Source organism: Salmo salar, chromosome 15 (genome assembly GCF_965601325.2).
Source record: "Salmo salar chromosome 15, fSalSal1, whole genome shotgun sequence".
In the NCBI taxonomy this organism is placed as follows: domain Eukaryota; kingdom Metazoa; phylum Chordata; class Actinopteri; order Salmoniformes; family Salmonidae; genus Salmo; species Salmo salar.
Window position 1 is genome coordinate 69271644 of NC_138305.1, and position 15029 is coordinate 69286672.

Here is a 15029-nt window from a genome sequence, read left to right on the forward strand (position 1 = left end):
AACTTGGAATATGTTTTACCAATACAGAGGAGAAAAAAGCTTGAGCACTCATTATGCTTATTGGGCTAGTGTTTGTTTTTCAAAAAACCACAGAGACTGCAATGTTCAAAACATTTGAATTACATTGTGTTGTTTGGAGAGTGAACTTTGACATGGATGCTGTGATGTTGATTCCTTTACTAAACACATGGGTGAAAAAAAAAGAGATAAAACAAAAATATATTTTAGAATATTAAAATAGCAATTAAAACTTGTGACAGCGTCCACATTGTACAGTATGAATGAGGAAATGTATTATTAACCTTAGTTTTATAGAAATATGACCTTAGATCAATGTTTGAATAATTTACTTTTCGGAAACATATTGTTTTGGTTAAAAGCAATTCAGCAACACAGTGAATAAGAAGGTACACAAGCATCATCTGCAACTACACTTGTGTCAAATACAGGTTGAAAGAATTAGAAAATAGTGTCAGAGCCTCTGTCTTTGTTCATGGAATAATCCATCATCATCATCATCATCATCATCATCATCACATTTGAAACAAGAAGAAAATTAGGAGACAGGAAGCAGTGTTTGCATAAGGAGGGGAAACTTTATTTATAACACAGGGGGCGCTGACGTGGAGTCGCCAACTCAGCATCTATATTACAAGGTTTATCTGCAAGGCTGCGTATGTACTGTACTGTATTTGGAAACCAAGGTCGCAGTGGCACTAGAAACACACGCTTAAAACAACACACTCTTTCCCTTTTTGTTCAAGTTTTTTTCTTTTTTCATACAAAATGGTACAAACAACAATACAAAATAGTTGTGCTGTTGACAGTTTACAAAAAAAGTATCTTACCTTGATAACTGTGCAATTATTCTTTTTTTTTAAGCGTTTTAGATTGTTTTCCATTTCATTTTTTTCTCCATTTGAGTTTATGTGAGTATGGTACATACCAGAAGTCCTTCTGGACCGCAACCTCGGTCATGCGGGCTGCTACACGCTTTAAAATTAGCTTTATGATAACTGTTATAGAATTCTTCTTCTGCCCATTATAAAAAGACACATGCAAAAAAGCTCAAATTGTACAGTTATATGTTGCCTAACTTGATCTGTTTAGCTTCAAGCAATTACTACATTATGTACACTCAGACGTGAGCAACATCGGGGCGACTCCAATACGACATTGGTTGTGTCTCAAATCATATCCTATCCCTTATAGTGCATTACTTTCAACCACGGTAGTGTACTATATGGAGAACAAGGGGCCATTTGAGACTCAGACACTGTCATGTTTCTGTGCGTTCCTGGTGAAAGTGTAGGCTATGTCTAACACTGTAACTAACTTGTTGGGAGTCTCCTGCAGTTGGATAGAGCGCAGAACACCCCATGGATTGGGGAGAGCTTTCAGGATCTGTGGTCCTCCAGTGAGGGTAACCGTTCAAAGGCTAACAGAAGATGACCACTTCTGTCTAGGGACAGACAGACATGGACAGACAGACTTGATTGCTTGTGTGCAGGCCTTATGGTAAAAGGGAGTGTACACTGTAGAGTAGGGCCAAGCCGTACACACAGATACTAAATCTGAAATACATCTGCAGAAGCTAAACATACTGCATTCCTCCCACTATATCATTCATGCCAAGCTTTTGCTCAAGGAATTTATTTGTATACTTTAGCCTCCCGCGAGCTCCTGCTTCAATATGCCAAATTAAGACGTGGATGCACAAATCCACACATCCTGATCCCAGTTCCCCTGTGAGTGTCATTGTCACACCAATAGCATCCATTCACCCCAACCACCTAACCACAACCACCTTTGCATAATCCAATCCTTCAAACCTCCAATTCAAGCCTTCATTTATCCAACACCTTCATTTCACCCCTCCATGGCTTCCCTCTCATCCCCTCATAGCATTTGAATGGCACAGCTTCATTTGTCTCACTAATAACTCCTAGATCATGACACATTCACTATGACAGGCAGCAGCCTATTCACGTGATGATGCTATGTAGCACTTATGACAGCAGCCTTATGTAAAGTGGGAACATGAAGTGCCTGGGTCTATCTCGTCTCTGTTCGCTGCCACCCATGCAGGTGAATATTTGACAGTCTTGAGGGACCATCAGGCTGTCTGGCATTCAGCCAGGCTGGACTCTCTCGGGTGGGGCATAGCAAGGAGGCCTTATCGATATGGGTTGACATGCAGGGTGATGCCCAGAAAGGTTGAGTGCAAATATGTATAGGAGGACGTCGTGTAATGTAATATTGACGCCAACCTTGAACAGAACACCCACATAAACAAGTATGGCTGTGAGCGTATGAGTCTCTTTGAATCTTCAGTGAACGCAAATGGCTTTTATGGTGATTTGAAGCTTGCGAGCAGGCTGGCTAGGCTACTCGTCGAACAACAGAGAAAACAAAACACAGGGTGGAGAATATAAAGAGAACAAATGTACAAAACAACAAAATGTGTAAAAAATAAAAGTTGATGTACAACATTTATATGTCGGAGATAATCATGAATCATGAACAGCAGCAGCTGTGTAATGTGTGTGTGTGTGTGTGTGTGTGTGTGTGTGTGTATGTGTGTATGTGTGTGTGTGTGTGTGTGTGTGTGTGTGAGTGAGTGAGTGAGTGAGTGAGTGAGTGAGTGAGTGAGTGAGTGAGTGAGTGAGTGAGTGAGTGAGTGAGTGAGTGAGTGAGTGAGTGAGTGAGTGCATTGAGCTAAGCTTTAGTGAAGAGAGGAGCACTAATCCTACTTTGCGATAGCGAGAGGTAAGGTGGAAACCCTAAATACCGCTTCCTGCTTCTGTGTATGTCACCATCCAAAGGCATTGTCGGTACACAGCAGGACCAGAGGGTCAAAGTTCATACCCACTGATGCCCTGTCACTCTACATCAGGTAGGTTTGGGGTCCAACTCACTGTTATTCAACAGCCCATAAATGACCTACTCCCCCTTTCAGTGCCCTTCCTATCATCTTGCTTCCTCCCACCTCTCTGCCCCTATCCCCCCCTCCCTCCATTCCCCTCCCCTCTCTGTAAGGCATACTGTACATATCTTTTTTCTCCAGAGGAAGATGTGACGAAGAGATGCTGGATGTAGTGTGTAAAGACCTGATAGAGAAGGGGAAGCTGGGAGGAAGAGCATGGGACGCTGAGAGTCCTCCTCTCCTCATATCTTATCTAGGAGTTTAAAGGCTCTCTCTCTCTCTCTCTCTGTCAAGGAGACTACCTGGAAGGATCCATCATCCTCTTTATTACGAAGGGTAACTGGAGTATGAATTAAATATATAACCCTGCCCAATCTCTATCAAATCCACCATAAGAGAGAAAGAGCTTAGGGAGAGAGAAGTATCTCTACGTATAGAAACCACATTTCTCTCAAGTGTAAATCTCAACTGAAATTACATTGAACTCAGCTGACATTTTTGAAAGAGCAAAACATTCCGATGGACTCAGTTAACTGCTGAGAGAATGAGCGGACTGTGTGAATGGGCAGTGTGAGAGAAGCCGTGTTGATTTCTTCAGCATCTCCTCAACTGGGAACATGGGAACACTATGTGAAAGGTCATTTACAAAAGGACTTCTGCCGGTGTGTGAGTGAGAAACAAGTGTATAACTTGTATAACCGGGGGAAATGTACTGTATATCATAGGAATGTTGGGTAGTGGTATTTTCACAAAAGACAATAAAATATCTGTTCCTCATAGGCACCTTCTTCTCTAAAGAGTGAAATGTTTAGCACTATTAAACCCTGCTTTGGTAAAGTGCAGTTCTTCTCCATCACTCTTTGCCAAAAAGTTTGTAAGAGACATATTTTCTCCTACATGTTTTCAAAACCTCTTGCATTTCAAATGAATGAAAGTGTCTGAGGAGAGACAGATTGTGGCGCTTGCTAAGTCCCTGACAGAATCTCAGCTCGCTTTCTCGCTCTCTCTGTTGCTGCGACGGGGACCAGCATCAGAGATGGTATATCAAAAGTGTGTCAAGACACAACAGTGAATCAGCACAAAAAAAAGTTAAGTCGAAGCTTGAAACTTTGGGTCTCACAATTTGTCTTCTCTGCCAGCAATGCTAACAGAAATGGAGCACAAACGGTTTGTTCTAATACTTAAAAAAGATCTACTTTTACACCCTTTTTCTCATCTTTTTACAGTTTATATAGTTTTCCTCAACACATTGACCAATAAGACCACAAGACAACTAGTGCCAAGTTGACAACATTTGGAAACGGGGGACAGAACCATGCAACCCACCCATATCCTTCATCTAAGAATAGAGACTAGGTAAAGAAAGAAAATCCTCCTATGGATTAATTTCTTTCACATTAAAAATGACTCGTCATCCCTCTATCCCTAGCTCACACAGCCTCACTAAGTTAAAAGTGCAAAGTAATGCGAACTCAAAACCACAAAGTCACAAAACCATCCAAACTCAACTGCTCTCAGAGGGTACACACTGTTCGAATACAGTAAATACATGTTGTCTAACGACACAGTCCCATTCTGTGTCAGTGTGATGATTCCTATTGTCACACAGGTGATGGCTGTGCATAAGAAGCTCAGATGTGCCAGATTGGAAAGAAAAGATTTGTCCTTCACCTAAGGAGATATACTGTCTGTCTTTGTACAGAGCACTCCCTCTCCGAAATTCACACCAATGATACCCCCTCACCTCCAAAGGCAAATCCCCTCTGCAACTTATACTGCATCTGCCCGTGTTACATTGCAGGGTGATGGATATGACACACAGGAAAAGGGACAGGAAGGTCACAATTGAAAGGTGAGGGGTAATTAGGGGACGGGGGAGGACGGGGTGCACGTTAGCCCAGAAAATGGCCACCAATCCTGAGTTAGCGGGAGTCAGCAAAAAATACGCACCACTGAAGGCACTTCTTAAACAACAGTGCTTCTGTTCTATGGAATTCAAGTTCAGAGAGATTAAACCAGGGCCTTCCACGCAGAGGAAGGAGTTTACTTTCTGTGTTTCTTTGTTCTTTTCTTCCCCGTCACGCAATATGCACCTCAATCTATCTGCAAAGGGACAGGCTGGGGGCTGATGGGGAAATAGAAAGCCAATGGCCTCCAAAAACCAGGAAATAGCTTGCATTTAAGGACAGTGAGGACACCATGAGATAATCAAACATTTTTTAAATAACATAAAACAAAAGTAGCCAACCCCAAAATCTACCTCCCTCCCCCCACACACCTCGGAGTAGGAGAGGGCTCAGTACAGTACAATACAGTACAGAAGGACAAAGCTGCCTCACTGCACAGTTCACTATGGCGGTTGCTTGATTGATTGGTCAGTTGCTAGGTCAGTTCAGTTGGTTCGTGTGTGTGGTGTGTATTGTCGTGCGTGGTGTGTATTGTCGTGTGTAATGTGTATTGCCGTGTGTGGTGTATATTGTTGTGTGTGGTGTGTATTAGTGTGTGTATTGGTGTTTGTGGTGTATATTGGTGTGTGTGTGTGTGTGTGTGTGTGTGTGTGTCTGTGTTATCTGTCTCTCCACGGTTGGAGAGACAGAGAGAGCATGGCAGACCAGCTGAGGGGGTTCAGCTGGGGGAGTGGATCTTTAATGAGGCCCCCGTGGCCCTATTCATCGTCCCCTCCCCCGTACATGTCGGCTAGCTTCTTGAAGCGGGGGCCCCAGTCGTTGAGGTAGTCGTAGTCCTGGTCCCCTGTGCTGGAGGAGTTGAGGGAGCTGACGGAGCCGACCGTAGAGCCGCTGCCCTCGTAGTCAAACACCAGGAGGGAGTCATAGGGAGGGGCCGTGGGGTCATTGTCTGCCGCCCGCAGACCCTGGAGGGAGGAAGAAGAGAGTAAGTATTGGCATACAGGCCAACATGATTAGAAAGGTTAGTGTATAGTATACCATTTGGAGACAGAGTAGGGTAGGCTTTTTGTAAGATAACAGCTAAGAAAGCACCATAGAGAAAATTGTAAGTATTGGCATTCAGGCAATATATTGTGAGTGACAGAGTGATGTCATTGGCAGGGATGTAGAATCCCCATGGAGGATACAGTGGGCAGCCGAGCCACAACGTGTTTGTGTTTTGCCAGACTGCTGGAGCGAGATCAGTGTGTGTGTGTGTGTGTGTGTGTGTGTGTAGTCAGGATGGATCAAAGCTGAACAGCTGCCAACACTTCTCAAGTGTGAACGTGTTGTCACGGCGCCTGTCAATCAAAGCCTTCTTGCATGAGTGTGTTGAGATTGGGGTTACGTACGTGCAAGTGAGCGTGTGCATGTGTGTGTGCGAGTACAGTGTGTGTGTGTGTGTGTGTGTGTGTGTGTGTGTGTGTGTGTGTGTGTGTGTGTGTGTGTGTGTGTGTGTGTGTGTGTGTGTGTGTGTGTGTGTGTGTGTGTGTGTGTGTGTGTGTGATAACAGCTGTCAGGTAATCTCCATCTCTACTGTTGCCAAAGTTAAGAGCATTGAAACCTGTAAATAAACAGCATCCAGAAAATGCCTACATTTATGCAATAGTACCCTCACGTCTCACATGTACCTAGAACACAAGGTACATCAAAATACTTAGAAATAACAGTCCACAGTACGTACATACACCTCCATCTTATTTACAGATCTGAATGTCTTATGTTCTGTGTTTGCGTAGTCTTGTATTGTAAGTTTGTCATTCTACCTTGAGTTGTGTTTGGAGTACCTTGTGGGTGGGATTGTGTGTGTGTGTTTGTGTCAGATCTCAAGTAGAAATGAAGGAATAAACATAACTATGACCCCTGGTTGCCCCCCTCACCTCATTGATGAAGTCCCCGATGTCCCCAGGGTGGGGGACCACCGGTCGAATGGGGTACTGGGACTCAGGGATGATGGGGCGCTCGTCCACCCTCCGTACTCCTGGGGGCTTACTGATGATGTGCTCCAAGGAGTCAGGCTGCTGCAGCTGGCTCAGGTCATAGTCCTGCCCAAAGACACACACAGATAAGACAGTCAACCTCAAGATAGACCTGACTGGCTGTCAGTGTTTGTGGGCGTATGTGATATATGCTGTATATATACACATACACGTATATGTGTAGTTGTTTATAGGTCTGTATCTCTGTTAGTGTGTGCGTCTCTCTCTGTGTGTGTATGGGTGTGTCTGTCTATCTGAGTGTTTGTCTCTCTCGGTGTGTGTGTGTGTGTGTGTGTGTGTGTGTGTGTGTGTGTGTGTGTGTGTGTGTGTGTGTGTGTGTGTGTGTGTGTGTGTGTGTGTGTGTACCTGGTCCTCCTCTCCCCCTCCCTCCTCATCGTATTTCAGGATGTTATCTCTGACATCGTCCTCTGGGTCGATCAGCAGCTGTTTGGTCTGTCTCTCCTTCTCTCTGCGCTTCATCCACAGTACAAACACTAGCACCATACCTGCAACACACACAACACACCTTAAATAACACAATAATACTGCAAAAACACACAACCAACACACCTTAAACAACATACATTATTGGCTTACTGCAAAATACAATACCACAGAAAAAGCTCTACATATTTGTGGAGGATAGGACTATACCTCCATACAAAAGACCAAAAACCGGAAAATAATGACATTTTTAGAGGAATAGAACCAGAACTGAGAACGAAAGTGATCTATACTGTTCAGGAGCAGAACCGTTATTTTAATTGCATGGGAACCGGTTAATAACGTTATTTTAATTTCCAGGGATTTTTTTTCCAGTTCCACAAAAAATGTAACAAAGAAATGTATTCCAGTGTCTGCCTGTCTGCCAGCTGAAAATCTTTACCAGTGTATATGTGTGTAGGCTACCTGCCCCTCCCTCCGTAGCATGCATAGTCTAGTGTAGCTTCTGATGTTACAGACGTGATTCAGAAATTAGGGAGAAAGATTTTTAATTACAGAACAACGGATTGACTTTTTCAATGCTAGTTAAGGATACTATAGTTATCATGTTTCACATTGAATTTACTAACTAAAAAAGGTAAGATGCGTTTTTTACTTTAATTCTGGTGTCGCTCTGCACATACAAGCTTATTAGCTAGCTAGCTTGTTAGCTAGCTCTGGTCTAGGTCTCGAAAACTCTAGGCGGTATTATGCGTAATGTAATGGAACTGAGAGGCCTGATCACGGGCTAGCACCGGTCCAACATTAGTTAAGCCAACTCTCTGAAGTCCAAAGACATTCAAAGTTCCTTCATAAATGCCGCTCCTCTGTATGTATAATTCTGTGGGTCTAATTCAGATAATGCATGTCATAACAACAAGACGCCCAGCGCTTCATGCCCAGCCCTCTCCTCACCCGCAAAATTTCAGTCGCATATCATACCCTACACTACACTTGTCTGTCCAATGCATGTCCATTGCTTGCCCGCTCCATAGCAAGCTACTCTATCCATTGGTGAAGTAATATAATGTCGAGATAAATGCAACAAAAAAAATGATTTCAGAGGTTTAAAAAGGAACAGAAAGGAACGACATAAACCGTAACCTTTTTGGGGGTTTGAACCGGTTCAGAAGTTAAAAAAATAATGGTTATGTTCAGAACGAAACGATTAGAAAATATTTTGGTTCCAACCCCTGAAATGTAAGCCATTTAAATACGGTATAAGCACTGACCACACCATCACAAAACAAAGCAGCAGCAGCACCTCAGCAAAACAAGTCCACATTAAAACCCCTCTCCGGCAGAACACAATAATGAAACCATAGGGTCACCAACTCAGAGACGGCACATTCTGATAGCCAGCTAAGAATTAATCTATAATACCACTTTTATGTTATTGCGTTAACTGCATGATAAATGTTTGATGAATGTAAGGCCCAAACGGCACAGTGTGTGAAAGAGCAACAAATCCTAACCCATTTCAGCATCTGGTAAGAAAGGCGGTTTAATATTACATCTGATCAGAGGGATCTGATATACAGTATGTATGGAGGAGGTTAGTCGTAGCTACAGGGGGAATGGGAGGGGGAAGGAAGATATGTTTGTTTCTATTCTCTCTGATAGGGGTGAACACGATTGGTTGTTAATTAGAAAGTGATGGCTCTGAGCGAATCAGAGTGATGCGTCTGGAGGTATGGCAGGTGTGTGTGTGTATTTCCTACGTGTATTTCCTACATGTACAAGATAAATAATTTGTGTGCACAGATGTTAAAAAAAAACCTTCGGAAGTTTGCAATCTCCACTTACATTTTAGACTAGATTTTCCCTTACGATACATGTATCAACCACTACAAAATGTCAATTAATTATAATCTACATAATAATTCACCTTTCCTGTCGATGCAGGATTTCCTGCTGTAGCAATCTAGCTGAAATTAAGTTCCTACATATGTGTCTAAGATGTCCAATCCACCATACTCACTGAGCAGTATGATGATACAGACGAGAATGGCTATGATGGCTCCAGTCCCAAGTCCAGCGGCAGCCACAGCCCCGACAAGGGTGCAGTCTCCGTTCTCATCACACGGACACACCTTGACCTTGATAATGGACCTGTTGGAGAGGGGAGGGTTCCCCGAATCGGTCACAATCACAGGCACCTCATACACCCCCGGCTCCAGATACTGGGTCCGTAAACTTAACCGGGCATAGTCACCTGGGGAGGGAGGGAGAGAACAGACAGACAGAGGTTACTACCACTGATAGAGACATCTATAGGGGAGAGGTATTTCTTACAGGGAAATATGGTATTCTTTCTAACAAAGATATCAACATATATTTCAGGATGTTGTGAATCCCTGGAAATACACAACATAAACCAAAAGGATTCATGTAAACATAAGAGTTTTGGAAACATAGCTAGTCCGGGTATGGGGTAAATTGAGCACAGGGACACATTTCAACACTTCTTACTTTTTCACTCTAAAAAGTACTTTGTCCCTTTTGACTACCAGGAAGTTTGAAAAGACAGGATCTGTGGGCGAGGAGCTTATATTCATGAGCTCGCCTTGATTGACAGCTCTTTGAAATGCCAATGTCAAGCAACATGGATGCAGTGAGCAGTATTGTAGTAAAATCATCTCAAGCTAATTTGGTGATACACAAAGCAACTCAAACAACATTGAAATTGCATCAATGATATCTGAGTTTTGAACGACCCTTCCCCCCTATTGTTCCATCCTGGCTGAAGAACTAGCTAGCCAGTAACTAGCTAACATCAGATGAACACAGATGAAAGGGGAAACATATACTGTACTTATCTTTGCCATAGATGAATAAGGTAAACTTTTAATTATATTTGCTGACACCCAACAGTCAAATTTTGGCTCCAGTACCGTAGCAATCAAGCTATATAAACAATTTCCCTCTGCAAACACGTCTTCTCCAATGTTGGTTACAAGGCGATACTTATTTAAATGAGGTAAGAGAATATAATGTTATCATTGGCGTATTAAACTAAGAGTTAAGGTGATGTCCCCTTAATAATGAATCCACGTTTTTGACATGGGGACAAGTAACTTTTTGACCAAACTTTATCAATGTAGAAGCAACAGTCATTTTTAATACGTTGGTCATCATAAACTCAGCAAAAAAAGAAACGTCCCTTTTTCAGAACCCTGTCTTTCAAAGATCATTTGTAAAAATCCAAAAAACTTCACAGATCTTCATTGTAAAGGGTTTAAACACTGTTTCCCATGCCTGTTCAATGAACCATAAACAATTAATGAACATGCACCTGTGGAACAGCTTACAGACGGTAGGCAATTAAGGTCACAGTTATGAAAACTTAGGACACTAAAGAGGCCTTTCTACTGACTCTGAAAAACACCAAAAGAAAGATGCCCAGGGTCCCTGCTCATCTGCTTGAACGTGCCTTAGGCATGCTGCAAGGAGGCATGAGGACCGCAAATGTGGCCAGGGCAATAAATTGCAACGTCCGTACTGTGAGACGCCTAAGACAGCGTTGCAGGGAGACAGGACGGACAGCTGATCGTCCTCGCAGTGGCAGACCACGTGTAACAAGACCGGCACAGGATCGGTACATCCAAACATCACACCTCCGGAACAGGTACAGGATGGCAACAACAACTGCCCAAGTTACACCAGGAACGCACAATCCCTCAAATCAATGCTCAGACTGTCCGCAATAGGCTGAGAGAGGCTGGACTGAGGGCTTGTAGGCCTGTTGTAAGGCAGGTCCTCACCAGACATCACCGGCAACAACATCGCCTATGGGCACAAACCCACTGTTGCTGGACCAGACAGGACTGGCAAAAAGTGCTCTTCACTGACGAGTCGCGGTTTTGTCTCACCAGGGGTGATGGTCGGATTCGCATTTATCATCGAAGGAATGAGCGTTATACCGAGGCCTGTACTCTGGAGCGGGATCGATTTGGAGGTGGAGGGTCCGTCATGGTCTGGGGCGGTGTGTCACAGCATCATCGGACTGAGCTTGTTATCATTGCAGGCAATGTCAACGCTGTGCGTTACAGGGAAGACATCCTCCTCCCTCATGTTGTACCCTTCCTGCAGGCTCATCCTGACATGACCCTTCAGCATGACAATGCCACCAGCCATACTGATTGTTCTGTGTGTGATTTCCTGCAAGACAGGAATGTCAGTGTTCTGCCATGGCCAGCAAAGAGCCCGGATCTCAATCCCATTGAGCACATCTGGGACATGTTGGATCAGAGGGTGAGGGCTAGGGCCATTCCCTCCATAAATGTCCGGGAACTTGCCTTGGTGGAAGAGTGGGGTAACATCTCACAGCGACACCAGATACTGACTGTCACTTTTGATTTTGACCCCCCCTTTGTTCAGGGCCACATTATTCCATTTCTGTTAGTCACGTGTCTGTGGAACTTGTTCAGTTTATGTCTCAGTTGTGGAATCTTGTTATGTTCATACAAATATGTACACATGTTAAGTTTGCTGAAAATAAACGCAGTTGACAGTGAGAGGACGTTTCTTTTTTTGCTGAGTTTACTTTGATCTGGTTTCCTTCAAATATTATCAAATGATTTTGACTGTTCACCTTTAAAACTTTTAACACTGGTGTAACCTCATATCCCAGTGATAATGCCTTGCATAATGCCTGGGAAGAAAACACTTCAATTGGGTGCAAATCTAACTGAGGAAGGCAATTTTCATCATTTAAACTTGGCTAATCACACGAATGTACTATGCATATTATGCATAACACTGACAAAATGTAATCAGTATTTGTATGGGTACATATATGATTGATTGCCCCTGGACAGATGGAAGAATTTACCCCAAAGCAATCATTTGGATTATTTCTCACACAGCTACATGTTAGGTTTAGGACCTCATATTGTAGCTTAAAAAGACCCCAAATGATGTACAAAAATACATATATTGTTCAAAACAAGCTGTTCAATTACTTACTACACTGCCCCTCAGTGACTGCCAGCACTAGCAGCTCTGCCTCTGTGGGCTCATAGGCCTTGTGAACATTGCTTGGCTTGTTTTGCCAGCTAATAAATGGACTGTCCTGGGGTGCTGAAATGTGTGTCTGTTCAGTCAGAACTTCTGGGTCTGCTCTAGTCTCCATCCTGGAAATATGAAGTTATTTCAGAATGAAAGTTAACTGGCTAGAGGATCATGCTTTGTGACATTATGTTAGCTAGCTTTCCCCAGTTAGTGTAGATAATGTGTTTTCACTTATATCTGAATGCTTGTCTCCCTGGTTTCCACGAGTAACCACAGCCACAAAGTCAAAATAGACCATACAAAATGTGCTTTTTGGTCTTAATTTAAGGTTAGGGTTAGGCATAAGGTTAGCAGTGTGGTTAATGTTAAAATTAGATTTAAAATCCCATTTTAAGAAGATAAACTGTAGAAATAGGTGGGCTTTATGACTTTGTAGGTGTGGTAACTAGTGACGACCATTCTCCCTGGTGCACTCGTTCCTTCGTATATAGTATAAATTAATCTGTTGAAAACAGCAGCAGCATGTGCAGCAGTGGTCATTCGGTTTTTGACATGCAAAAGTAAAATATGTGTATATTTCTTGTCAAAGAAACTTGGCATCATATTTCTGTCATTAACTTTGTTAACAACTCCAACCACCTTGCGCCCAGGGTATTCAGCCAATCATCGGCCAACCCTCATCTACCCCTGCCGGTCCCGTCCCCTCACCGTTGAGACGTGACACTGTCCAGTTGCGTCGTATGCTAGCAGGGAACGTGGGCAGCTCGAAGACGAAAGGGCCTACGTTGGGGTCCGTGTCTGTGTCTGCAGCCGTGATGTTGATGCCGGCGTTACGGTTGATGCGCTCACAGATCTGAGACTCGCGGGGCAGCAGAGACGGAGCGTTGTCATTCACATCTATCAGATAGATCTGGAGGGTCCCTGTACCACTGGCCATGGGAGAGCCTGGGAGGGGGACAGGAGAGGTGGAGAGGAGAGGAGGGAGGGAGGGAAGAGAGGGCGAAGAAGAAGAGGTAGGAGAGGGGTGGAGTGGAGGAAAGGAGAGGATAGGGGGAGATGAGGTAAGGGAAGAGTTATTATTATTGTTAAGCAAACACTCACGGCCACACATGACCGCAAAGCCATACACACGCACACTGATAAGAGCACTCACAGCCCTTTCAAACAATACCCCAACAAAACAATGACTTGCAGGGAGCAGAGGGAGAGAGAGAAAGATGGGGTAGGAAGATGAATTGAGAAAACTAGAGAAAAAGAAAGAGGAAGTGACGATTGGGAGAAAGCAAATAAAGGGAGACTGCATGGATGAGATGGCGAGAAAGACGGAGAGAGAGAGAGAGAGAGAGAGAGAGAGAGAGAGAGAGAGAGAGAGAGAGAGAGAGAGAGAGAGAGAGAGAGAGGAGAACCCAGGCAGATATCCACAGAGATTTCTGGGTAAATCGTGGAGATGATATCCTTATTCTTCTCCCTCCTATCTTGGAATAATACCTTCAGCTGCTCCCCTATCCCCCCCTGACTCTCACAGTGCCGTGAAAAAGTATTTGCCCCCTTTCTGATCGTCTCTATCTTTGCGTATTTTTGATACTGAATATTATCAGATCTTCAACCAAAAACTAATATTAAATAAAAGAAACCTGAATTTACAAGTAAAAAAAAAAATTGATACTTATTTCATTTATTTATTTGACAAACTTACAGTGCCTTCGGAAAGTATTCAGACCCCTTGACTTTTTCCACATTTTGTTATGTAACAGCCTTATTCTAAAATTGATTACATGTTTTTTTCCCCCCTCATCAATCTACACAAAATACCGCATAATGACAGAGCAAAAACAGATTTTTAGAAAGTTTTGCAAATGTATAAAAAAATATAACCTTCCCCATCACATTAACATAAGTATTCAGACCATTTACTCAGTACTTTGTTGAAGCACCTTTGGCAGTGATTACAGCCTTGATTCTTCTTGGGTATGATGCTACAAGCTTGGCACACCTGTATTTGGGGAGTGTCTCCCATTCTTCTCTGCAGATCCTCTCAAGCTCTGTCAGGTTGGATGGGGAGCGTCACTGCACAGCTATTTTCAGGTCTCACCAGAGATGTTCGATCAGATTCAAGTCCGGGCTCTAGCTGGGCCACTCAAGGACATTCAGAGACTTGTCCCGCAGCCACTCCTGTGTTGTCTTGGCTGTGTGCTTAGGGTCGTTGTCCTGTTGGAAGGTAAACCTTCGCCCCAGTCTGAGGTTCTGAGAGCTCTGGAGCAGGTTTTCTCTGCACTTTGCTCCATTCATCTTTCCCTCGATCCTGACTAGTCTCCCAGTCCCTGCCACTGAAAAACATCTCCACAGCATGATGTTGCCACCACCATGCTTCACCGTAGGGATGGTGCCAGGTTTCCTCCGGACGTGACACTTGGCATTCAGGCCAAAGTGTTCAATCTTGGTTTCATCAGACCAGAGAATCTTGTTTCTCATGGTCTGATAGTCCTTTAGGTGCCTTTTTTTGCAAACTCCAAGCGGGCTGTCATTACTAAAGAGTGGCTTCAGTCTGGCCACTCTACCATAAAGCCCTGATTGCTGGAGAGATGGTTGTCCTTCTGGAAGGTTCTCCCATCTCCACAGAGGAACTCTAGACCTCTGTCAGTGTGACCATCGGGTTCTTGGTCACCTCCCTAACCAAGGCCC

General features: G+C 43.6%; 1 protein-coding gene across 1 annotated transcript in view; it reads right to left on the reverse strand.

The window, feature by feature from the left end:
* Window positions 1–576: 576 nt before the first annotated feature.
* The window catches only part of LOC106571924 (cadherin-4), a 395713-nt gene continuing 381260 nt past the window's right edge, over window positions 577–15029 (reverse strand). The window contains exons 13-17 of the mRNA XM_014145495.3: window positions 13056–13292; window positions 9316–9549; window positions 7218–7357; window positions 6753–6917; window positions 577–5798 (exon numbers count right to left, since the gene is read on the reverse strand). Of these exons, the coding sequence (XP_014000970.2) occupies window positions 5592–5798; window positions 6753–6917; window positions 7218–7357; window positions 9316–9549; window positions 13056–13292 (983 nt within the window). The 3' untranslated portion in view covers window positions 577–5591. The remainder of the gene's footprint in view (window positions 5799–6752; window positions 6918–7217; window positions 7358–9315; window positions 9550–13055; window positions 13293–15029) is intronic.